The sequence below is a fragment of the Mauremys reevesii genome, linkage group 1, assembly GCF_016161935.1.
Source record: "Mauremys reevesii isolate NIE-2019 linkage group 1, ASM1616193v1, whole genome shotgun sequence".
Classification (NCBI taxonomy): Eukaryota; Metazoa; Chordata; order Testudines; family Geoemydidae; genus Mauremys; species Mauremys reevesii.
This window is the reverse complement of record NC_052623.1, coordinates 160,270,884-160,294,700: the sequence shown is the minus strand read 5'-3', so window position 1 is coordinate 160,294,700 and position 23,817 is coordinate 160,270,884. Positions and strand designations below refer to the sequence as shown.

The 23,817-nt window shown below is 45.1% G+C and overlaps 2 protein-coding genes and 1 long non-coding RNA gene across 8 annotated transcripts in view; 1 reads left to right on the top strand and 2 right to left on the bottom strand.

The window, feature by feature from the left end:
- LOC120388843 lies at positions 1-16,899 on the top strand. Of its 2 annotated transcripts, XR_005590660.1 has the most exons (5): positions 1-2,787; positions 3,466-3,592; positions 5,561-5,683; positions 15,595-15,690; positions 16,627-16,899. It is a non-coding gene; the product is annotated as an uncharacterized LOC120388843 (long non-coding RNA). The 2 variants fall into 2 exon arrangements; XR_005590659.1 differs by lacking the exon at positions 16,627-16,899 and having other exon boundaries at positions 15,595-16,298.
- Positions 6,288-15,337, bottom strand: LOC120388817 (fibulin-2-like). Of its 5 annotated transcripts, none has more exons than XR_005590658.1 (2): positions 15,020-15,337; positions 6,288-7,029 (listed from the first exon to the last, which is right to left on the bottom strand). XR_005590658.1 is itself a non-coding variant. In XM_039510921.1 (2 exons), exons 1-2 carry the CDS (start codon positions 11,507-11,509, stop codon positions 6,506-6,508), a joined length of 567 nt encoding a protein of 188 aa, XP_039366855.1. In that variant the 5' UTR covers positions 11,510-11,559; the 3' UTR covers positions 6,288-6,505. The 5 variants fall into 5 exon arrangements, 2 of the variants coding, with proteins under 2 accessions (XP_039366855.1, XP_039366848.1); XR_005590656.1 differs by lacking the exon at positions 15,020-15,337 and adding an exon at positions 9,546-9,647; XR_005590657.1 differs by lacking the exon at positions 15,020-15,337 and adding an exon at positions 8,888-8,985.
- The window catches only part of LOC120388810 (cystathionine beta-synthase-like), a 45,014-nt gene continuing 36,851 nt past the window's right edge, over positions 15,655-23,817 (bottom strand). The window contains exons 13-16 of the mRNA XM_039510902.1: positions 22,119-22,253; positions 20,847-20,955; positions 19,800-19,884; positions 15,655-15,823 (exon numbers count right to left, since the gene is read on the bottom strand). Coding sequence (XP_039366836.1) covers positions 15,663-15,823; positions 19,800-19,884; positions 20,847-20,955; positions 22,119-22,253 — 490 coding nt within the window. The 3' untranslated portion in view covers positions 15,655-15,662. The remainder of the gene's footprint in view (positions 15,824-19,799; positions 19,885-20,846; positions 20,956-22,118; positions 22,254-23,817) is intronic.

Genomic DNA, 23,817 nt, shown 5'->3' with positions numbered 1-23,817 from the left:
AGTGTGGCCACGTGCAATCTGTTTTAAAAAACTGGTTTCTGTAAAATCGGAATAATCCCATAGTGTAGATATACCCCTAATGTTTGATCTAAAAGAAGGATAAGAGCCTTAGTGCTACTGTGATCTAAGGGACTTTCACCTTCAGCTCAAATGCAAAAGAACTAGTGGTGGAGGTGCTTGAGCTGAAATTACAAGTTCTATTCCCTGTTCCAGATATATGCGCTCTGTAAACACCTGTAATATTTTTATGCAGCCACAGATTGTTATTGATTGGCTGCTGGCTTAAGTTTTGAATGGACCTCCAGATACTTTGGTTTGTGCTGCCTTAGTGTGTACATATAGTGTTTTCTGTGTCCTGTGTTGACATCTGCTGGATGGAATCAGACCTGAGGAAGTGTTTTTGTTTTGTGCTCTAGTCTAGTGATTGGTTGTGACCATCTGCTGCGGTTCCCAGAATTGCGAGTTACTGTGTTAGCCTCCTCAGCCTCAGCAAGTGAAAGTTTTGCTACTGCTAAACTGTGTAACAAATCCCTGACACACCAGTTTGTCTTTCTTGCTAGGAAACTCTTCAGGACTCTCAGTCCAAACCTTGACTGACCAGTAATAAAACAGTAAATCCCAACTCTTGAGTTCCCCAGAGATGTCTCCATGCAGTTTCTAGTCTCCCTTGCTGAACACTCACAGAAGTTTTATGTTTGTTGCTCCTTGAAAGAGGCAGTACACTGCAGCCTATTAGCTTAACTGGGGTTAACACACCCTTCCTTTCTATCAGCGCACTGATTTGTTGTATAGTAAAAGTAAAACAAGTTTATTAAACAAAAATTCCTAGGTTTAAGGATCAAGTATAAGGAGTAAAGATAGAAAGGATTATAAACAAAAGAAAAATATGCTTCTATGACATAAAAAACTTAATTTCAGCAAGTTACAATCTTTGCCTAAGCAGTTTTCACACCAAAAATCAGTTCCCAGAGCCTTCAACCCCTTTGCTTGAAGGATCCAACATTTTGTGATTTTCAAGAGCTGTGGTCCCTTTAATCCCCCAATTAATTGGTACCAAAATGGCTCTCCATTTCTGCTTATGTCTCCCAAAGTTCATTGACCCTGTTACAAAAGGCAGGAAGGCTCCCTGCTGTTCTTCCCTTCTTGTTGACTTCCCAGCCCTCTGCTGATTTGTATGTAAATGGGGGCTTCCATTGTTTTGATTCCATAATGCTTAATTTACACTGGAGATAGCTACTTTCCCGCCTGTCTGGGGAAGAACCTGTGTTTAGTTGGACTTTAAAGCATAATATCAGTGAGCGCCCATAATTCTGCATATAGTGTCAATACATACATTTCACAACGGTATTAAAGCCTGTGACACACTGGAGAGTCATAAAGACCTTACTCAGTACACTTCTATCATACAGTAATATTCTGTATAATCAGTTTGATTCAATAGCTTATCACTTGAGGTTCAGAACCCCTGTCTTCTGTAGTCCACTAAATCTTTGCAATGTATACTTTGAAAAAGTAACCCCAAACCACATTTTTCTCTCCTGCTGGGGTGTAGACACCATGCTGTCTTCCCAAAGTTCACTGACTGTGATTCAAGAGGCAGAAGGCCTCCCTGAGGATGCAATCTCCATATCCCCCCCCCTTCCTCCCCCCCACGTCAAGACTGTTAAGTATTCATCTTTCTCCACTTGCTCTCCAGATGGCTTTGTTTACCTTGCATGTGAATGTGCTTTTCTTTGTCTTTGGTCACACTCTGCCTAATTTACATTGGCGATGCATTCAAGGAGGTGGAACCATATTCCTTTGTCTAGAACAGACATGGCTTTCTTAAGCCTTGTTTGCCAAAATACATTGTAAGAACATGTTTACAGCACATAGCCATAAAATCCTTTCTGGGTTTACCATACATACATCACACAATGATTTTCAGGACCAGCACGTTACCAATATATGATCCCTTACATGATACCTTTTAGATACAGATTATGACAACAGTATTTTAGGTGTGGTGAGTATGTCAGGCCTGACAAGAGTTGCTGGCACAGTGTAGTAAACCAACAATGAGCCTTTGTGTCACACTGGTTTACAAAGATGAGAGTAACCTCTTAATTCAAGAGCGAAGGAAAGCACTCTTTAGTACAAGTGGTATGTCTGCATTCTCTGAAGTTTCCTCTCCGTATTTGTACTACTGGGATGAACCTCGATTGCAGGAACCTTCTAGAGAGCAAGGCTTATTGGGGGGTTTCATGAGTATACTCTTGCAGCCTTGAAAATTTGGAGTACAGCTTATATAAAAGGAATGCAGTTCCAAAAGCCTCAGTCCTTTTCTGTGGCTAGCTGCAGGTGTAAGGACATTCTCTCCGGGTCTAGAAAGGTGTCTTTAATTCAGAGCTCCACTACAATTGTTAAATGTCAGTATAATTAGTAAATGTTAGGAGCTTGCACCATTGCACACTTAGTTTTTTACCTGAACCAGAGTCCTTAGAACTTGTGGCCAGGCTTATCCAAACACCTGGATAAGAAGGTATGGATTTTTAACAGTGTGTGTCACCCCCTTCATGTTCATAGAGATGGAAGTGCATTCCCATTGTCTGCTCTGCATGAGAGGAGCCCATTCCTCAGAACACCACCAGGCATGTAGGACCTTCACACCTCAGCTTACACTGATAAGAAGCAAAGTCTCTTTGCCTTACTCGGGGAGGAAACCTAACAAGTCCAGTTCCTGGATTAGACTGCACATCAGTGGCCTACACTGTTAACATCAGAAAACCCACTGGAAAGCTGAAAGAGGTATTCATTCCAAACCTCGTTAATTGTTACTTGCTTGGTTCTTTCTTAAGTTTGAACTGCTCAATACTTACTGCTTTAAAAAAGGCGGTTGGGGCGGGGGGGTGTAGATTAAGCAGTGCAAAAATTGCTGACTTCAGTGTGCCCAGGTTTGTATTCCTTTTGTATTTCTACTTCATGTGGTTTCCACTCCTTTAGTTTTATTGCATGTTTCTGTGAATCCAACCTGGTGAAGGCAAAATTCTAAAAATGAAATTGTTGGACATGTCTGGCTTTACAAGGATTCCCTCGTGCTCATTTTCCTCCGGAAGCCCTACCATGTGATCCATGGTCCCACATTTCATTTTGGAGGTGGGGTTGGGGTTAGGAAAGTTTGGAGTCAGATGAGATTCCAGATACAAATTTTGCAATTCAGACAGGACGATCACTTAATGTAACTCTGAAACTTAGTTTAGAACAATCTGGAGAGGGCCAAAGGATTCCCTGGGACTTGCAATGAAATCAAATGGCAGACTCCAAAAATTTCCAGCTACCGCTTGCTTTTCATTCCCAAGTCCAAACTCAGAGAACTCACAACATCTTATTGATATTGTGAAAATTTGCACTATTGGATTCTCCTGTATTACTCTAAATGTTTGCTGCTCTCTGGTGTTTGAAGACTAAAATAGTTTTGTTTTTCAGATAAGGTTTCCTTTTAAACTGTTACTAAAGAACACGGAAGTCACTGGAGGTTGTAGGAGCTCAGGTCCCAAGATGCAGCAAATCTGACTTAAGGTCTGCTCCTGGAGTACTTCTCCCTGGGACTTCAGTAAGAATTGAGGATGTGTTCTGCATTTTGCAGGATTGGACCTAACACTATTGCCCAGTAAACCCAGTGTCTGCGGGAAAGAGAGGGAGGTTTCCTAAAGCATTCGAGCTTGTCTACAGTTCAAAACTGTGTTGCATTCATAGGCACCAACTCCGTGGAAAAATAGGTGCTGAGCACCCACCGGCAGCCCCTTTATCAGAACATCCCCTTTCCCCCCTCCAGCACCTCCTGTCTGCCAGCAGGCCCCACCAATCAGCGCCTCCCCTTCCCACACCTCCCACCTCTGTTTTGCAGCGTGCGGGAGGCTCTGAGGGGGAGGAGGGTGGATGTAGCACATTCAGGAGAGGAGGCGGAACTGGGCGGGAAGAGGGTGGAGTGGGGGCAGGGCCTGGAGTACTTTAGAAAGTCGGCGCCTGTGGTTGCATTCAAACATCATTGTGAAGTGTCAAGTTAGCTGACATAATAGTGTCCACAAAAGACCAGTCAGAGCCATGCAGATCGTGTCAGCTTGTGATGATGATCAAAATTAGCTGAAACCATGGTAAGAATGATTTGCCATGATCTGCACTACCCACTGAGGCGTGGTAAGCAGCGTGCCAGCTAACTCTTCACAATTGAGTTTCAATACTACCATTTATAATGTAAACCAGTCCCTACCCCCATTTAGATTAATGCACAGCCATATCTGGCAGCTTGCTCTCATTTCTGCCTGGTTAAGTTCTTCCAACCCTTCTGTTCCTTGTTCCCTTTCTTTCCTCATCTCTGGCCACTGCTACTTGTGGAATCAAACAAGATTCTCCCAATCACTTTAGCTGGGTTTAGCTCCTACAGACAGAAATTCAATATTTAATCACTGTGCAGCAAAACAAACGCTTTTGCTTCAGACCCCGTTTAAACTCAATGCCTTGGGTATGAAACAAACATCATGCTGATAGTTTGTGAAGGCCCCACAGTCTCAAAGTCATCAATGCTAAATAAATGGCCTGCTGATGGGAATTACTGTCATGCTGGGAGAGAGAAAGCTCACATCTAGCTTCCAAAAATAGAACAGCTGGTTAAAGAGAGATTAGATGCAGGCCAGCCAATTGAAAAAAATGGAGCAAAATACCTGAGCCGTTTACATTTCTCGAGAAAGGGCATAAAGTGCCCTCAATTTGCACATATGACACCCCCGCCCCCAGCCCTATGGCATTAATGGACATTCCGTGTACAAAGTTCACAATCTGGCACTAATTCTAAAGTTTTTTTCCCCACAGGCGTAAGGATAGCTGCAAGAGTGTTTTAAAATGCACACATCAATTGCTGTAATTTAATTTTGCCTCAGTGAATCAGTTTTCAGTCAGGCATTATTACACCATGTCTACACTAGTCAATGTAAGATACATTGGATACATACAGCTGCCAAACTTGGCTGCTTGCACTTGGCTGCTTGCCAAACTTGGCTGCTCACCAGGAGTGCTTAGGTCTATGCAAAGCGCAATGCACCATGGGTAGGTATCCCAGTGTGCCACATGCCACTTTCTGGCACAAAGCTTTTTGGGAAATTTTCACCATGTGTTGTGAGACGGAAATGACTCTCCAAGGGATCTCTCGGAGGTAGGGCTCAAATTCCCAGCATGCAACTTTCTCCATCCCATAATGCCATCCATGTCCCATAACTTTCATGCCTTTTTTTAAAAATCCCACAAACCCACTCTTTTGTGTCTGCTGGCTCTGACAGAAGCATGGAGCTCATAGAGCTCTGCCTTATTCTCATGGACGTTACAAATACAGGCCCCATGAGTCTCCTGCATTTGCAGACCCACAACAACAGAGGACATAATGATTTCTTTGAGGACAGTTCACCAAGGGACATAGCAAAAAACAATAAGGTTGTTGGTGGCATTCAGAGAGCAGCTGCAGACGATGGAACGCTGCTTCTGGGCCTGAGAAATGAGCACTGACTAGTGTGATTTCATTGTAATGTAGGTTTGGGGCGATGAGCTGTGGATGCATAACTTCTGGATGTGCAAGGTCACACTGCTGGATCTGCGTCCTGAGCTTACTTCAGCACCGGGGCACCAAAATGAGAGCTGTACTGACAATGGAGAAGTGAGTAATGATTGCACTGTGGAAGCTTGCAACACCACCAGACTGCTACCAGTCCATGAGCAAGCATGTTAGACTTGCAAAAACCACAGTAGGCGTCACTACCATGCAAGTGGGCAGGGCTATGCAGGACTGTGATTCTGGGCAGTGTGCAGGACATAGTGGATGGATTTGCAGCAATGGGGTTCCCAAACTGCAATGGCGCAAGAGAGGGCATGCATATGCCTATTTGGCATCAGCGCCCTTGCCACAGAGTACATCAAAAGAAAGGGCTACTTTTCTATGGTTAGGTAAGTACTGGAGGATCACCATGGATGCTTCACCAAGATCATTGTGGGCTGGTCCATCACACTCACACTTTAAAACCACAAGACCAGTGGTGAGCTGGAGCTGGTTCACAAGAACCAGTTGTTAAATTTAGAAGCCGGTGTAGAACCGGTTATTAAAGGGGCCGGCGGGTGGGCAAACTCTGGTCGGTGGGCCACATCTGGCCCGCAGGACCGTCCTGTCCTGCCTGCCTGAGCTCCCAGCTGGGGAGGCTCCCCTGGCCCCTCCCCTGCTTCCCCTCTTCCCCCTCACAGAGCCCCCGGGCTCTGGGCAGCTCGGCAGCTCCTGCCGCTTTGAGCGGCAAGGTGGGGTGACTATACTTCACTATTCCATTTTATAGGAGAGTTTGAAACACCTATAGCAAGATAATTATTTTCTTGTACATTCTATAGGATTTTCCATAAGGGTGCCCGAAGATACAATGGGGGTTCTCTTATAGTCTAAACAAAACGCTTTGCCCTCCTGCAATACTTAGCTTACTTGGAGAACAGAGCCTATTCATTGGTAGACTGTAGTGAGCTGAGGTGTGGTTGAGGTGCAGAATAGTTTGCCTCCCTCAGGGGGACATACACAAATCTCACTGTCCCTGGGAATGGTGCTGCCAGCAACTACGATTCTGTCATTGTCAATGGGACATACGCACTGGGGACAGCCATCAGGAGGGCTTCCGGTCTCCTTGCACATAGGTGAAACCGTGGGGCAAACTGAAGTGCAGGAGATATTCCCTGTAGAAACACAGGTGCAAAGTTCAGTGGCAAAGTTTATGTGGAAAGATTTCCCCACAGGGACGTTTCCATCCTCGTAGCCTTGCATGGTGCATTCCAATTGCTGGTAATCTGGACAGGAACATGGAGGGGCACATGTAGCACAGCAGTTATTCTCCGAAGGTACCGCTGTGTGTTGGTCAGGGCATGGGCTACATTTGACAAGAGTGCAGTCGGCTTTCAAGGGCTTACAGGCAGCTTTGGGTAGCGGAAAGCAGCTCAGCAACAGGCAAAGCACGTGTTCAGGCTTCATGTTTTCTATTTAAAAAAAGAGATGGAGAGAGAGAAGCAAAGAGAGAGCAGAAATGGCTGGTTCAGGCACTTGAGTCAATTATACAATTGTAAAATGTAAGCATTGTGTGTGAAACTGAGCTACTGAAATCAAATGGTCACACTCCTGTGAAATAGTTACTCACTGGCCAGCTGCACTGTTATAATCTGTGTAGCGCTAGCACCTCAGGCCAAGCATGCTAGCTGCTGTACAAAACACACACCAAAACAAAAACCCCTGCCCCAGAGAGCTTAAATTAGTTCTTCCTTTGCTTACTCAGCAAGGCCAGTGTTCCAGTTCTGGGTTTCTCCTCAAGTAGGCTCAAACGGAGATAGTATGTTGTAATGGACTGATCATCATACTGGGAGCCAGGGACCGTGAGAACTAATGCTGGCTTTGCCACTTACACTCTGTAACCTTGGGCACATTACTTAATCCCCTGCCTCAGTTTCCCCATTTATAAAATGGAGATAAAATTTACTTTCCTACTTCAGAGGAGTGATGTAATTCACAAAGTCCTTTAAGGATGATAACAGATAAATATTAAACTTTTAAGTCTATTTATAAAAGTTGGTTTGGTCATTTTTAATTTGCATGGCACTGCCTGCTTCAATAAAGTGTCATGTTACAAGACTTGTAGATTTTTTTGTAGATTTTTTCAGACCAGGTGGGATCATTAGATCACCTACTCTGACCCTAGGTATGGCACAGGTATTTCATCTAGTTACCCCTGTATTGAGCCCAATCACTTGTGTTTTGGCTAAAGCAGATCTTCTAGAAAGGCATCCAGTCCTGATCTGAAGTTTGTTCCCAGAGCCGGTGCTAGCCCATTGGGGTCCATAAACAGAAATATCCTCCCTTTTCCCCTCCCTGATACTAAAGCAGGCAAGTTCTTGTAACAAAAAGCAAATAGGGGGCCCTCTTGGGCTTTCAGGCCCATAAGATATTGCTTAGTCTGCTTATGCCTAACGCTGGCTCTGTTTGTTTCAATGGTTGATGACCATCACTGTTATTCCAATTAGAAAGGCACAATTTTTTGGTCTGCCGTCAGCTTCCAGCCATGGGTTCTTGTTCTGCCTTTATCTACTAGAATTAAAGAGCCCTATGTACCTAATATTTTCTCTCTGTGAAAGTACTTATACGCTGTAATCAAGTCACCTCCTGATCTTCTTTACGATAAACTAAACATACTGAGCTCTAAGTCTCCTGCTGTAAGGCATGTTTTCCAGCTCTCAAATAATGTTGTGGCTCTTCTCCTCTCCAAGTTTTCATCATCTTTTTTAAAATAGGGACACCAGAATTATACACAATATTCTAGTAGCCAAGGCCATATACAGTGGTCAAATCACCTCTCTGCTCTTACCCACTCCACCTGTGTTTGTACATCCAAAGATTGCATTACCCCTTTTAGCCACAGCATCGCACTGGGTGTTCATGTTCAGTTGTTTGTCTTTCTGACATTAAATCCTTTTCAGAGTCACTGCTTGCCAGGATAGTGTCCCTCATTCTGTAGGTATGGCCTGCATTTGGCTGTATTAAAGGCATTTTGTCTGAATGGGCCCAGCTTACCAACCACTCTCCTGATTTAGCATGAGTCTTGTGATATTTGGTGTGTTTCTTAAAGCCCCAGCTCCTGGAGTTATGTCAATGCACAAGAATCTCAGTTTATTTTTGTTAAATGAAATTCTCTAGGCTTCATGGTTGCAGAGAGAAGCTTGAAAACATTACCCAAATGCACCTTTAAATGCTCTGAAACCAAAAGGCAAACAACAAGAACTCAAAAGGGATTCTTTTAAAAAAATTTTTATGATTGTTAAACCAATCTTCCAATTTTTGAATGCTTACCAGCGACAATATTGCTTCCTTGTCCTCATCATTATTTACCATTCAGCCAATCTTTGATTCATCCACGAATTTTCTCTGCAGTGATTTTACATTTGCTTCCAGATCACTGATAAAAATGGTACCAGACTTAGAACTGATCCTTAGAAAACACTTCCATTAGACTGTGATTTCCCATTGAAAACTACTTTTAGAGATCTGTCAGCTAGCCTGTTCTTAATCCTTTTAACATGTGCTTTATTACTGTTGTCTAGTGCTAAGGTTTTAATCAGAATGCTGTGCAGTACTAAGTCAAAAAAATCTAAGTATATTATATCAGTGCCGTCCCCTTTGTCAACCACACTTGTAATCTTATCAAAAAAATAAAATCGGGTTTGGTTGACAAGACCAATTTTCCCTAAAGATACAACATTAAAGTAATTTGTTACTTAATAGTTACATAGGGATGAATTTTCTGCTCAGATCAGTCCAGTTTTCTTTAAGATACCCCATGTCTCCTGATCTGATCTCCAGACCCATTCCCCAGCTACCACACACTCCTGGGAAATGGTTGCTCTAATTGAATTAACTGCTTGTAATTTATATTTCAGAATAGTAGAAGGAATCCTTTTTTAAATCAAATACGTGCTTGTGCTCTAAAATATAAAACAGTTTTAATTACCTGGATAGTCTTGATGCCAAATGTGACAGATGGTTAGGCCCAGGAATGGTGATCAGCCTTTTGATTTTTCTCCCAGCATAACCATACCAGTTCAGCTGCAAGGTCATCTATTTATATGCAATGGCTCTCCCAGCCTTGATGCAGTACAAACAGGGAGGGAAAGCCTTTGCAACACAAAATGCATGGCTGGGAGTGGTCAAAAAGATTTTTATCTTGCTAATGGCTTCAGTTGAGTCTATATCTCTCTTGGTGATCTGTATATTTGTGAAGTCTGTTCCAGATTGTGGTGCAATCCTACCCTTCCCCACCCTGCTTTAAACTTTGACTGAGAGTACGGAAAAGACCATTAGACTGATAGCCTGCTAAGCACAGTAAATATAGTGTATATTTATATATGGTTTTCCAGCCACAAGCATACAGAAATGATTCGAAAGCTATGAATGTACAACAACACTACTGAAATGCAGCCAGCACCGGGGAATAACGAACTCAGAGGTCGCACAGCTGGTAGCTTCCGTAGGCTGAGCGCATTGCCCATTCCAGGGGCTCCTGACATCCCTTCATTCCCCGCTCCCACCCGAAGCTCCCTGTGCACCACCCTCCCATCCTCCTCTAACTGGGAGTCCCTGCAACCCCCACCTCCGCCAGGCTGCCATATTCTTTCCCCCCATTCTAGAGGCTGTGATCACTCCACATGCTCCTCTACCAGATTTTGCGCCTTTTTGTCCCCATGGCAGGGGATATGTTTGCTCCCTTTCCCTCCATGCTCCTCATTCACTCCCAATCTCTTTCCTGCCAGGGATTATGTGTGACCCCCATTTGCCCCCACCCCCAGAGCAAGGTCTCCCATCCCTATCAATTTTATTCCCATCCTAATCTCCTTGAAGTGTCCCCCTCCCTGTCAGATTTCTGTTCAGCCAACCACTTTCAACGGGCTCCTGACAAATGTCTATTGTTTCTGTGGAGTCTATTAGCTGGAACAAGCTTTGCCCATTCTTTGCTAATTAATTAGTGCCACAACTCTTCCAGCCTCAACTTCCACAGCTACAGTGCCAGTTTCTGGGGGCAGCCCAGCTCAGCTTCTGTCTCCTGTCCTACCCTCTCAGGTGCACCCCTTAAACCTGAAAAGCACTTTGCACTTCACAAGTCAGATAACACCCAACACTTGGCCTAAATGAGCAAGGAAGCATGTGATCCTCATGGTAAATGCAGGTGGTTTGAATCATGCCAGCCATGCCCCAGATGGCATTTGCAAACAGGGGTATTTGGAGGAGTGGGCCCATTGATGGAGTGAATTTAGGGCCTGATGTTGCAAACAGTTATACATGTTCTTCCTATAACTTCACTGTGATTCCTCCTAGTGAAATGACACAAATGCTGAAGTGTTTGTTTGCAAGATTGGGCTCTCCCAGTCATTGTGAAAATAAATGTCCTGGTTAGTTTTTAGCCACAAGCCTGACATGGTCTCCAACTTTAGCCTTTCTAATAGGTGAAGAAAGAAAAGAAAAATAATCTCATCTCCCCACCCACCCCTTAAGCTTAAAATTCCACTTCACATTGTTCCTGTCTGACACCATCCCTGTGGCATTATAAATATGCTCCCACCTAAGCTCTAGTTCAAAGGTTAAAAACTTTAAAATTCCTGTGTTGGCCAAAGGAAAAAAAAAGGCAGAAGTCACACACAAATAGGAGCAATTGCAGTGATAACTCACCCCTGAGTGGCTAACAGCTTCCAAGTGGCACCTCAGTTGTCTTAGCACAGGCAGCGTGCTAGGCAACATTGCTAACAAAATCCCCTTTCAGCTGTCACACTTGTTCATAGCCCTCCTGACTTGAGCACCAGTCCCATCCCCCAGCTGCCACACACTCCTGAAATCATCCAGTAACCACTCAGACCCCCCCACCCCCGTTCCCAGCTCACCTGCAAACCCCTCCCATGCTCCACCACATGCAACATTCTTCATCTTCTCAAAAGATTGGTAAAGGAATCCTGCCCAGGAGAAGGGTTGCAGAGTGAGGAGGGTTACACGAGACAGACAAGGTGGGTGAGGTAATGTCTTTTATTGGACCAACTTCTGTTGGTGGGAGAGACAAGCTGAGCGGCTACACAGAAGAAGAGCTCTGTGTAGCTGGAAAGCTCATCGCTTTCAGCAGCAGAACTTGGTCCAATAAAAGATGTTACCTCACCCACCTTGTCTCTCTAATATCCTGGGACCAACAAAGCTGCAACACCACTGCAAACAAGGATTATACAAAGCACTTGTGGCTACAAACAGTGGGCGAGGGAGAGACTTGACTGTAATACCAAAAAAAAAAGCAGCTGTCAGTCAGAGGGGGGGAGAGAAAATAGATAGAAAGACCTGTTAGATCACAGGTTTTGTTGTTTAGCTACATAATTGCAGTATACTGGTCCCAAGTGCATGGGGAAGGGTAGCTGAGGCAAAGGCTGAAATAGCTAATTGCTGTTTTTTGTTTGCTCTACCCACTGGGTTTGTTTAATCCTGCAGTCTTTTTGCATGTGAGAGACAATGATATTTCATCTCCTTTGTATAGCCGTTGGAGAGCTACAGATAAGCCGTACTGTATAAGAGCTAAGTATTGTCATTATGGTTCTATCACACAATCTCAAATTCCTCACATACTGTCCCAGCAAATAAAATCCCCACCCGGCTGCCTGATTTAAGCCACTTTCTTTCACACTCATAACGTCTACAAAACAGTTTTTGCTTTGTCACTATAAAAATCTGTACCAAAGTGAAAATGTACAGAGTAAAGTAAATGTAATATAAAAACAAATAGCACGAGGAATTTAGTTCAGGGTGTATTTGTTGATTATCATATTGCATACAATCCTTTATTTTAAACATACCTGTGTCTACCCCAGAATTTGTAGTTTGCCTTAGAAAATGTATTGAGATTCTGATTATTCATGATTGTATGATCAAGGTCATGGCTCCCGTCCTGGCCTTAGGGTTTTACAGTCTAAAGCCAAACAAGATGTGGTTGTAACAGACAGGAGGGAAGAGGGCATGGAGGACAAGGGTAATGATAATAAAGACGCCAGCTTTCACAGGTTAACAATCTCATGGCTCTGAATCATTTGAGAGAATATTCCTTTTGTAAATAAATGAAACTAGCTACTCAGAAACCAAGGTGCCTTGCTACTGATTGTAGGTAGTTTGCTTTAGGTAGCACACACTTGGCCTTGAGTTAGGCATGAATGAGAATGACGTTTATAAAGAATCTTTCTAAGATCCTACTCAGAAGACTCCCAAAATATTTTACAAACTATGAATCCAACCCTGCATCGATTGAAGCAGCATGACTTGGGCTCCTATGCCCTATGGTAATACAAATACTAAAAATAATAATAATCTTAACTAACTATTGATCCCATGCTTAAAATTCATGCTTAAGTCACTGCAGAAATACGGTTAAGCTACAGGTATCATTACCCCCTCTGCTGGAATGCAGCTTCCTCTAGGGTGGAATGTGACAGATGTCAAATAGTGCACAGCATCACTACAGCAGTGTAGGACAGAACAGAAAGACTACTGTACGCTGCAGGGAGAAATTTAATTACACACATTGGAATATGGCCAACACACTGAGTTAACAATCCCCCCCCCCTTACTCCTGCAAAACATTCCATGGATTCTTTAATGACCACAAATGACTCAGGCCTCTGAGCTCTGTTTCAGATCTTGTCCTAAAGGGGCAAAACCCTCTCAAATAATTAACTATATTTTTGTTTCAAATATTGTATTAGTTTTTATTTGAGTACAATGATTTTTCTTCATATACATAAAGACAATTTCTTGTAGCTCTCAGAACTTGGGTGCTGCTGGACAAACAGCAAATGGACAATGTCATCTCTCTCTCACACACATGCATACAGCCAGCTGCACTCTTTCCTACTGAAAAGTTCTTGTTCTTGTGATTAATTTGGTGATTTTTTTGTCCCTCTCTATTTATTAACCATTCTCTAGATGAATTTGAGGGAGAAAAAAATCCGCCAGCAAGGGCCTGATTCTGTCTTCTCTGAAATCAAAGGTGAGGATCCTTCAGTTCAGTAAGGGTAGGATCTGAACCTCAGGCTTGGTCTACGCTATCAACTTATGTCAGCATAACTACGTCACTCACGGGTATGGAAAATCTGCAACACTGAGTGATGTAGTTATACCAGCCTAACTCGCAGGGTAGACAGTGCTTTTCCCGTCACCATAGCAACCGCCTCTCGGGGAGCTGCATTAACTATGCCAATGGGAGAAGCTCTCCTGTCAGCATAGGTAGCATCTTCACTAAGTGCTGCAGTGCTATAAGCATAGACAAGCCCTAAAGCCAGGGCTACACTATAGTTATACTGACGTAACCCCCTGTGTAGACAGCACTGTGCTGATTGGAGAGCTTCTCCCATCAATATGGCCTCTTGGGGAGATGGATTAACTACACCACTGTAGCACTGTACATGAAGACAAGCCCTAAGTCTCCATCCAGGTAACAAACATTGTTCGTCAGGATGCCCTTTCTGGTTTTGGAAGAAAGACTTTATCACATTTTGTTATTCCCCCCTCCTCTCTGCTCTTACCCTCTCCCACCATGGTTTTTGGGTTTAGTGTGGAGGCCATCCTAAACTGTCTGAACTGCCTGAGTCTGCAAGGGATCTCCCGAGATTTCCAGTTCTAGCTCTAGTGGGAAATATTAAGAGGACAGTTTCTTGGGGTGGTCTGCTTTTCTGGCCATAAACCAGATGTGAACAAACACTTACCCAACTACTTGCAAAAGATTTGCTGTATTGTGTATAACTCAGCAAACAAAAAGCCGCAGACACCATTCCTAACCATAAATACGTCTTCATTTATCAAAAACCTTGTACATACTAGGTTAGATTAAAAACACAGACTTGTCGCTTAGGAAAAGTTAAAACTGAAAGTAGTTGCTCCTCTCTCATTCTGCCCACAGCACATGCCTGAAGCAATTGTGCCTATTCCCCTAAACTGGGCTGCAAAAGTGATTTCGTTTGTTTACTCTTCTCTTGCTGTGCACTTAATTCCTTCTGTGTTTTTGCAGCTCCAACATGTGGCTCTTCTGAGCTCTGCTAACAGCTCCTGGACTCCAAAGCTTCAAAAAAATCACATCAGCCCCCCAAAATAATTAATTGACCCTAAAATCATGATTATTTTTTTAAAGAAAAGATTACATTGTGTTTTGGGGCTGTCTTTTGAGTTTGGGGCTCCCCCTTCCCATCCCCAGTGGGTCTAGGTGACAATTAGTGCTGGCCACTCTCCTAAAGAACCTGGGTAAGGGGATTTTGGCCTTTGCTGGAGGAGCTCGCCCCTCCCCATCTGCACAACCCCTGTCCAGGAAATAATCCTGCCCTTCAACTCCCATATCAATCCTGTCCCCCTGGTAGCTCCTGCATCGGTTCTGCCCATTCCCTCAACCCCACATCAATTCAGCCCCACCAGCCTCACCTCTGCTCCTCCTACAGCTTCTGAGAGTCTTCACCCCTCTCTCCTAGGCCCTGATGTGAAGCCAGTGTGGCAGGAGGGCAAATGGGGGCGGAGCAGAGGAGCCATCCCATTGTTCACTGGAGTGAAAGGAAGCAGAGCTGCCCTAACCTGCTGTGTCCTACATGCTCCCTTCTCCCCTCCTGTAAGAAAGGGTCAGCCCCTGAGGGGAGGGGAAAGAAACTCTGCCTGCAGTAGCTCTGATTGGCTACCCTTCCCCAGAAGGGTGGTGAGTGGGGAAGGCAGCCAATCAGCAGGGGGTTCCCCCAGTCAGGGATGAAATTTGGGAGAGGGCTGGAGCTTCTCCCATCATGGCTCCAGCCCCAGCCATAATCATGTATCACTTTAAGTGGGAGAAGGTGTTAATTAACCACGAAAACAGCAAGAGACAAGTCTTACAAAATCTGTGCAATAAGACCCATATATCTCCCCCCCAATGTTGTGTTGTAATGTTATCTCAGTATAACTGCTTATTTTAATTAAACTTTGTTCTTTAGTCAGATCATCCTGATCCACAGATTCCTTTGCTGTCATTTCAGATGCGGTCAAATGTATGGGACCAAGGATTAGTCTGTTAAAATCTTAGCCTCGTCATTTTGAAAAATCTTCAGTGGCTCATTTCAGATTCATCTGAGGTAATAGAGCCTCTTGGTGAAGCAACTTTTTGGTGCTGACTCTTGTCCTTTTGGGTAATGAAGTTCAGGAGATCCAGGGCCGTCACCACTCCAAACACCATCTGTTTCTTGGCGTAACTGCCATCTCCAATGTCTGTAAGCACACAACGAAGTACATTACTGAGTTATCTGACAAAGCAGTCCAGAAATGGCTGTGATTTTATAAAGATAAGACCTCAAACTGGCCAGCGTCATCCCTGCTATGATGCTACTGAAAGGGATTCCAGGCGCAATCCCACAGCAGTCAATCAGGTTACATCAGGGATGTATTGGGCAACAGTGCATTCTTTACCACTACAAGGAGTATAATTTGTCACTTGACCTTATGAGACTTTTGTTCCAATGACTCCTGCCCTCCCCATCCCAAATCAACAATAATCTTTAACAGCAGCAGTGATAACTGTATTTATAAACAACCCTTGGCCCCCCACTGCAGCTGACATAGTGCTGTACCACACCACCACCAAACAATATAAAGTGCAATAAAGTATAACTTTTTAAAACACGTCCTCTTAAAAGCAAACAAATAAAAAGCAGGTGAGGGTGCCTAAATCAAAGAATGAAATACGTGTTGGGAGGGATGGGAGGAAAGTAATAAAAATGGGGTGAACTGTGGTCAGACTAAATTAGCACCTGTTGACTAAGAAAAGTGTTCAAGAAGTGAGGTGAGTCTAGCTGGCTGCGTTTTTCTACCACCACCATTTTTTTTCAGTGAATTTTTTTTGTCAAAATCAAATGTTTAATAAAAAAATTGGTTTAGAAGACATTTTTTATTTTTCAACAAAAAAAAATTAAATAAAAATTTAAAGGTTTTTTTTTTTTTGGTGGAAACCCCCCCCCCCAAAATCTTCCATAAACATTTTAAAATCAAATTGTTTTGGTCTTAATATTTTGCAGAAATATACCTGCTTTTTTCAACCCTCCACAGCCGAGATTGATGGCCAGCCTCCCCTTCCCACTGAAGAGGTATAATCACGGAGGGATTCACAGAGCCATTGCTTGATTTTCTTGTGTTGGGAGATGCATATGGATTTGCAGGGTCTGAGTTCAGCATGCCGGCCTGACCCTCAAACTGCAGCCCCTTGCAGGCGAACAAACCAACATGGCGTGCTATTTCACTAGCTCATGTGCATGAGCTGGCTGTACATTTAACATTGTTCTCCCATAAAATCCGCCTAATTACACCCTGAAGTTCTAATGTTATCCAGAGTGCAGTTATCTTGGCTGCTTTGTTGTGACAGTGAAATCTTAAACAAAGCACCTCCCATAAGAGAAGGCATCATCTACACTTACAATTTTTTACCACATAACTGTGTGGTAAGGGGTGTTATTTTTGCCAACATAGGTAGATCTATAAAAATCCTCGTGTGGATGCAGTTATACTAGCATAAGGGACTATATACTGGTTTAAATTATTTCATTTCCCTGAGCCAGAAACAGCTACTCCAGTATCAGCACTTTTAGCTCAGTATAACTGCGTCCACACTAGGAAGGTTTTGCTGCTCTATGGCAGCACAGGTAAAACTTTTTAAGTGTGAGCAAAGCCTAAGAAATTATCTCCTTTCTGAAAACTGTTTGCTGAGGCTCTGGCTACAATACAGATGATGCAGCTGTGCTGCCATAAGCTCTCTAATGTAGCTGCTGTAAACGGACGCAAGAGAGCGTGCCTGTCGGCTTAATTACTCCAGCTCCCGTAAGTGGTGGCAGCTATGTTGGCAGGAGATGCTCTCCCACCTGCATAGTGCTGTCTACACTGACACTTAAGTTGGTGTAACTTACCTCACTCAGGGGGGTGGCTTATTCACACCCCTGAGTGACATAACTTATACCGACCTAAGGTGTAGTATGTACATAGCCTGAGAACCTGACTCTTTCATTTACAGAGGCTCTCCAGGGCAGGCGTTGTCATTTACTTTGTATCTGTACAGCACCCAGCCCAATGGGGCACTAGACTGATTGGAGCCAGATTGCCCTGGAGAACGCTAATCGGGATGGAGGAGAGGGCCAGGTTCCGCTGCAACTCCACCAGGAGGAACTGCCCATCGGGTCTCATCTCCAAATGGGAAAATCCAGCCCAGACCTGAGCACGCTTGGTGCCATGATTCTGGGCAGAGCCATGGAGTGCTGCCTGGCCCGCACGGGCTGGCTCAGTTCCTGGTGAGCAGAGCGGGTATTGAGATGGTAGTGAGCAAATGGGGCACAGAAAACCAAAGTGCTGCCTGAGTGTGAACACAGAGCAGAGCCGGGCAAAGCACACCATGTGCTTGGGGGGCATGAGGGAGGGCAGAAGAGCAATGAGCCCCCTAGTGGCCAATATGGCTAAGAGAGCTTAGAGAGGCTGGCAAGTCTGATTGGAGCCTCTGGCACAGGGCCAGCTTCAGGCACCAGCCCAGCAAGCAGGTGCTTGGGGTGGCCAACAGAGAGGGGCGGCACATCCAGCTCTTCGGTGGCAATTCGGTGGCAGGTCCCTCTTGGAGTGAAAGACCAGCTGCCGAATTGCCGCCGAAGACTGAAGCGGCAGCGGTAGAGCTGATTGTGGCTTTTTTTTTTTTTTTTTTTAGCTGCTTGGGGTAGCCGGCCCTGCTCTGGCAAGCAATTGCAATACTCATAAAGAATAACAAAACGAACTTTTCCCCACTGTAATCACCTAACTTCACCCCACCCTTCTGAGTCCAGGTCTCAGCTGAGGAGAATGGGACTCTTTGAGTATGTCTACACACCAACTAGATACCGAGGCCGACTCAGACTCGGGGCTCAGGCTGAGGGACTGTTTCACTGCTATGTAGACGTCTGGGCTCACGCTGGAGCCTGGGCTCTAGGACCCTGTGAGGTGGGCGCTCTCAGAGCTCAGGGCACAGCCCGAGTCCAGATGTCTACACAGCAATGAAACAGCCCCACTGCCCTAGCCCCGTGAGCCTGAGTCGAGCAGCATGGGCCAGCCACAGGGTTTTCTTTGCTGTGTAGACATACCCATCAGGTCATTCTTTCATTGGCCTAACGGCTCACTCTGAAGTCCCACACAGGATTCCCTCCTTCTCACAGCTAAGCAAGCTGCCTCACCCATCCCCTGCTATCTTAAAGAGGAAGTGACAAGAGAGAGCACTCTCCCTTCCATCTGCACAACGTACGGGAGCTCTTGGGTCCAAGCCCAGGAGGGGCAGGGAAGTGGGGAGCGTGGTTCCCTTAGCAAATGCCTCTTCTCTGGCACTCTGGCAGCTCCTCCATTCTCAATGGTACACTTCTCCTCTGGTCTCCTATTAGGAATCCACTGGGGCATTAACACTGCTCTCAACAGCATTACCACACAAACTCCTTTCTGCAGCTGCTGCTGCACAGATATGGGGGACTCAGCCATGGCGGCTGTGTTACTACAGTCCTGGCCAAAGGCTCCAGCTGAGGTCAGGACACTGTTATGTTGGGTGCTGTACATGAACATAGTAAAAACAGACACTCCCCTGAAGAACCTATGATGCCAACAGACAACAGGTGAGAAGAAGGCAGCCCTGTTATCCCTGGTTGAGAGATAGGAAACTGAGGCACAGAGACTGCATGACTTGCCCACAGTCGCGCACACAGTCCGCAGCAGAGCTGGGACTTGAAATCTGACTTCCTGAGTCTCAGTCTGGTGCCTTTTTACCCCAGACCAGACTTCCTCTTTTGATCATCTAGCCAAGAAATGACACACTTTACAATAGCCGGAAGGGCGTCACTAAAATAAATCTGTTTGTGTCCAGCTGTAGAGCTAGTTAAATAATCAGAGTAAGAACCTTAGTGTTTCAGGCTCCCCCTGCCTCTCTTCAGGCTACCACGCATGGGGCTTTGGAGAGGGGTGAATGGCCGGTGGATCCATCACTCTGCTGAGTGATGGGGAAAAATCTCTCATGCAGGAGTTGCAGGTGCTACTGCCCAGCTGCTCTGCTGGTACTTTCATGGCCCTATTGTGAGGATTCCATTCCCCCAGCCTTCCCCCAGAGAATGCCTGTGCAAAGCCCATATAATCTGGTTGGTGCAGAAGTCAGAGTCTGGCTTTTAAAGAGGTTCTTTCCTTTTCCTCATTAAAAGATACTTACATTGCATCTGATCATGTACAACTATAGCAAAATGATCATTCTCCAGGATATTAGAGAGGTTTCCAAGGTTGTCATCCAGGCTAATCTAAAGAGAGGAGACCAAAAAAAGAAAAAGGGCATTTAAATGCTTCACTTTGTGACAGCATTAGACTCAATTCTTACTTTTAAAGCACAGGCCTGTGCGGGGGGCCGGATAGAGGTGTAGGAAGGGAGTATCAGAAGGCACAGGTGTGCTGATGCAGATGCAGCACTTCCTGGAGCTTTGGGTGTGCGGGAGAAACACAAAAACAAGCACAAAGGACTACGTCCTCATCAGGTATAGTTTGGAGTAGCTCCGTTAACCCCACTGGAGTTACGTCAGTCTATACCACCTGAGGATCTGGCCCAGTGACAGTAGTCATCCTCAGACCTTGCATGGGAGCAGAGAAATTGGAGAATACCCCTTTTGCTCTCCCTCCTTTGCACATCTGCAGAAAGCCCGGCATAATCTAACTTGTAATTAGACAAGTCATACAGTGGAATGCTTCAGAAACACAGACTATATATAGGATCAGCTCTGCCAATTGCAGAATTCTACCATTTCAGCAGCAGCTGTTTGCCATGGTATGAGTGGGAGCAGGAGCAGGAGCAGGTCGCCGAATTGGCAAAAATGCACTGATCATAAATCTGTGATATGAGGATTACTCATGGAGTATTCAAGTTTCTCCAACTAAACACTATCCTTGCATTTTTCCTTGCCTAAAAACCTCAGATGACAGATCCAGGCAGGCTTTGTGTCATTTCGGTAAGATTCTTTTCTCATTCTCTCTCTATCCCACTTCAATTCCCTGTCCCCACTCCTCTTTCCCCTCTCATTTCAACTGTCCCTTCTTCTTCTCCACACTCCCGTCCCATCACCTCTCATCTTCTGTCTCTCCCTCTTGCTCATCCCATCCACTCTCTCCCCTCCCACTCCTTGGACTGGGGATCATGCCTTCTTTCTGTGTTGAGGGGTGCCTAGCTCACCTCTGGGCTCTATTTGAAACAAATCAATAATAACTGTAATACCTTTGAAAACTGGTCATTGATGACCTTGATGACTGGGTCTGAGAACTGAGCATTTCCAGCCAGCACGGAGGAGAGGATGTTACTGGGAGTCACCAGTCCCAAAATGTGACTGTAAGAGAACAGCGAGATTTGCAAAGGGTCAGGCTTGAGGTGGTCAAATGGCTAAACAGCGTTTAGGGACCAATCCTGCTCCCTTTGAAATTAATGACAAAATTTCCTGCCTTCAATGGGAGAAGGAGGTGGCCCTTAGTTCATCTGAGCATCTTTTAGCGGGTGCATGTCTTCCGGACTGTCATTTCTTGGAGTGTCACAGTAAAAACAAGGCTGAGAAAACCAGCGCACTGTTGGGTCATCTCTTTCTTTCCTCTTTCCTGGGCTATGGGGTGAGCCTATCCTCCTGTACTAGAATCAGTTTCCACCACAGGAGAACATAGTTCTGACTCATGTACCATCTGGTAGGGGAGGAAGCTGCCAAGCAAAGTGCATAGCAAGGAAACAACAATGGCACAACATTTAGATGCTAATACAGAGAGATGGGGATACAATTTCAGACTGGGAATGTTCCATCTCCAAACCAAAGCCTGGGGCCAGATCATTATTAGCTGAGACACACTGTGCTGCAGGAAAAGCTCAACTTGTTTAGCCAGTGAGGGACTCCATTGTACACCCCCAGCTGCTATTGTAGCTGTTTCATTAAAACATGCATCCTCAGGAGGGGGATCCGCTCCCTAATGAAGTGTTTTTAACAGCAATTATTGTCTGAAATTTGCAGCTCGGGATTTAACATTTGAAGAAAAGACAGCTAATGGGCACTGGTTGTCATTTGCCAGTGTGTTTCATATCCACGCCTGACCTCTGCTGTACACTTCATTGATTAGGAGCCTGGTCCAACACCCATTGACTTCAGTGGGTGTTGGATCCGGCCAGTTCTTCTCTTTGCTAATTTATGTAACGTTTACTTGATGGGCCACATCTATTATTACTGACTATAGCAAAAATGAGGATTTGAAACAATATAGTTTAGCTGATCCTAAGAGGTGCTGAGCATGTGCAACGCCCATGCCATTCGGTGGGGCTCAGCATCTCTCAGGATTAGGCCCGTGTCATTATTTTTACCTTTACCATAAAGGTTTTTAAATGGTACATTAAAAAGTGTATTGAAGGGACTGAATGAATCAGGTTTATTGTACAACTATAAAGTACTTCATCATTGGTTTCCTCATTGCTGTTATTCATTCACATAAGCATCCACCCAACCAGTAAAAGAAATACCCAGATTCAGCAACCACTGGCGCCTGGGCATAGCCCTTCTCCTTGAGGATTTGAATTGCCTTTTGACAGTTGACCTCTGGGACAAGAAGCAGAGGGGCTGAGAGATTCAGCTTTTGCACCTTGACATTCCACCACCTATAGGAAAATGACAGCAGTTTATTGTTATTCACAAGCACGAGGCATGCGTGGGGCTGAGTCTGAGCTGCTCCTTGTCTTGTTTAGACAGAGCTCTCTCAGATACAGACTACAGTACAGTATAGGCAGATTTAGACTGAGGTCACCACACCTGAGCTCAGATGTGTACTCTGGCAAGTGTCACTCCTGACTCAGGGCTTGAGCCTGCAGTGCTGAGCACACTGTCCCTGGTCCACCAAAGCCCTTAAGCAAGTGCTTAACTGTAAGAAGGGGTGTATTCCCCCTTGACTTCACTTCTTTCATTTGTACCCTGGTTTCTTAAGGCCTGGAGCATGTAGCCCCAGCACAAAAAGAGAGTCCTACAGCGCAGCAGGTATGGCTTCTGGACGATTCCTGTTCTCTCTGAATGGAAGGAAAACTGCACCTCGGAAGTCATCTGATGTTAAAGGGCCCTTCAATCTAGCAGACAAAGGCAAAGCAAGATCTGATCGCTGTAAGCCGAAATTAGAAAAACTCAAATTGGAAACATGGGTGGCGCATGAATCGCTGGCTTGGGGAGGCTAGCTCCCAGCCCCGCCCCTTCCATGCCCCCCTGGAACCCAGAGCCCCCCCACTGCAGCCACCGGCCCCTGCCTCAGGCTAGTGCCCTCAGCCCTGGAGGGCCACCCCACTGTTCCCATAGCCCCAGGAGGGCGGGCAGTGCGGCCCCAGCCCAAGCCGGGGCCATGGCACAGGGGAAGAGCCGCAGAGCCCAGAAGCAGGAGGTGGACTGGGGGCAGAGCATAGGCGGGGCCATGCCTGGTTGTTTGGGGAGGCTCAGCCTCCCCCAGCCTATGATACTCACAACCCATGACTGGAAATAAGATACAACTCTTTTTCATAATGAGGTTAGTTAACCTTTGGAGCAACATCCCAAAGGATGTTTTAAACTGAGATTAACTGTCTTTCTAAAAACTATGCTGTAGTACCACCATGAGTTATTGGGCTCAAAAGTGTTCACTTATGTAGTGGAGAAGACTAAATTCCCTCCACTGCAAGAATCACTTGGCGAAATTCTATGGCCTGGGTTTGCAGGAGGTCAGACTAGATTATCATAATGATGCCTTGTGCCCTTAGAATCCATTAATCTAAAACGGAAACTTTATGTTTCCTGCCTGAATAGAAAATGGAGATATTTAAAAGGGCCCTTCATCTCTATCGTCTATGACAATTGTCACCACAGATCTGCTGAGAGCAGCCTTGTTGGGGAGGACATTTGACACTGACCTACAAATTCATTCCAAATTGTTCTTCACTGTAGACAGACACAAGCGCTTGGTCTGTATGAAAGAATTAATTTCTGCAGAAAATATCCTCCTCCTTTATGGACTAGACCAATGAACAGGGAAACCAACATTTGAAAGAGAGTCACACGTTAATCTTGTTGGAATGGATTGGACTAATCCGCGGTTCTCAAACTGTGGGTCAGGATCCCAAGGGGGGGGTCACGACCCAATTTTAATGGGGTCACTGTGGCTGGCTTAGACTTGCTGAGGCCAGAGGCCGAAGCCAAAGCCCAAGCCCC

Excerpts from the sequence above, each read along its gene's own strand:
- LOC120388817 (XM_039510914.1), bottom strand. The coding sequence starts at position 8,478 with ATGAACACCCAGTGCGATGCTGTGGCTAAAAGGGGTAATGCAATCTTT. Across the intron at positions 7,030-8,405 it reads TACAAACACAGGTGGAGTGG|AAAACATGAAGCCTGAACAC; the intron begins GTAAGAGCAGAG and ends TTTTTTAAATAG.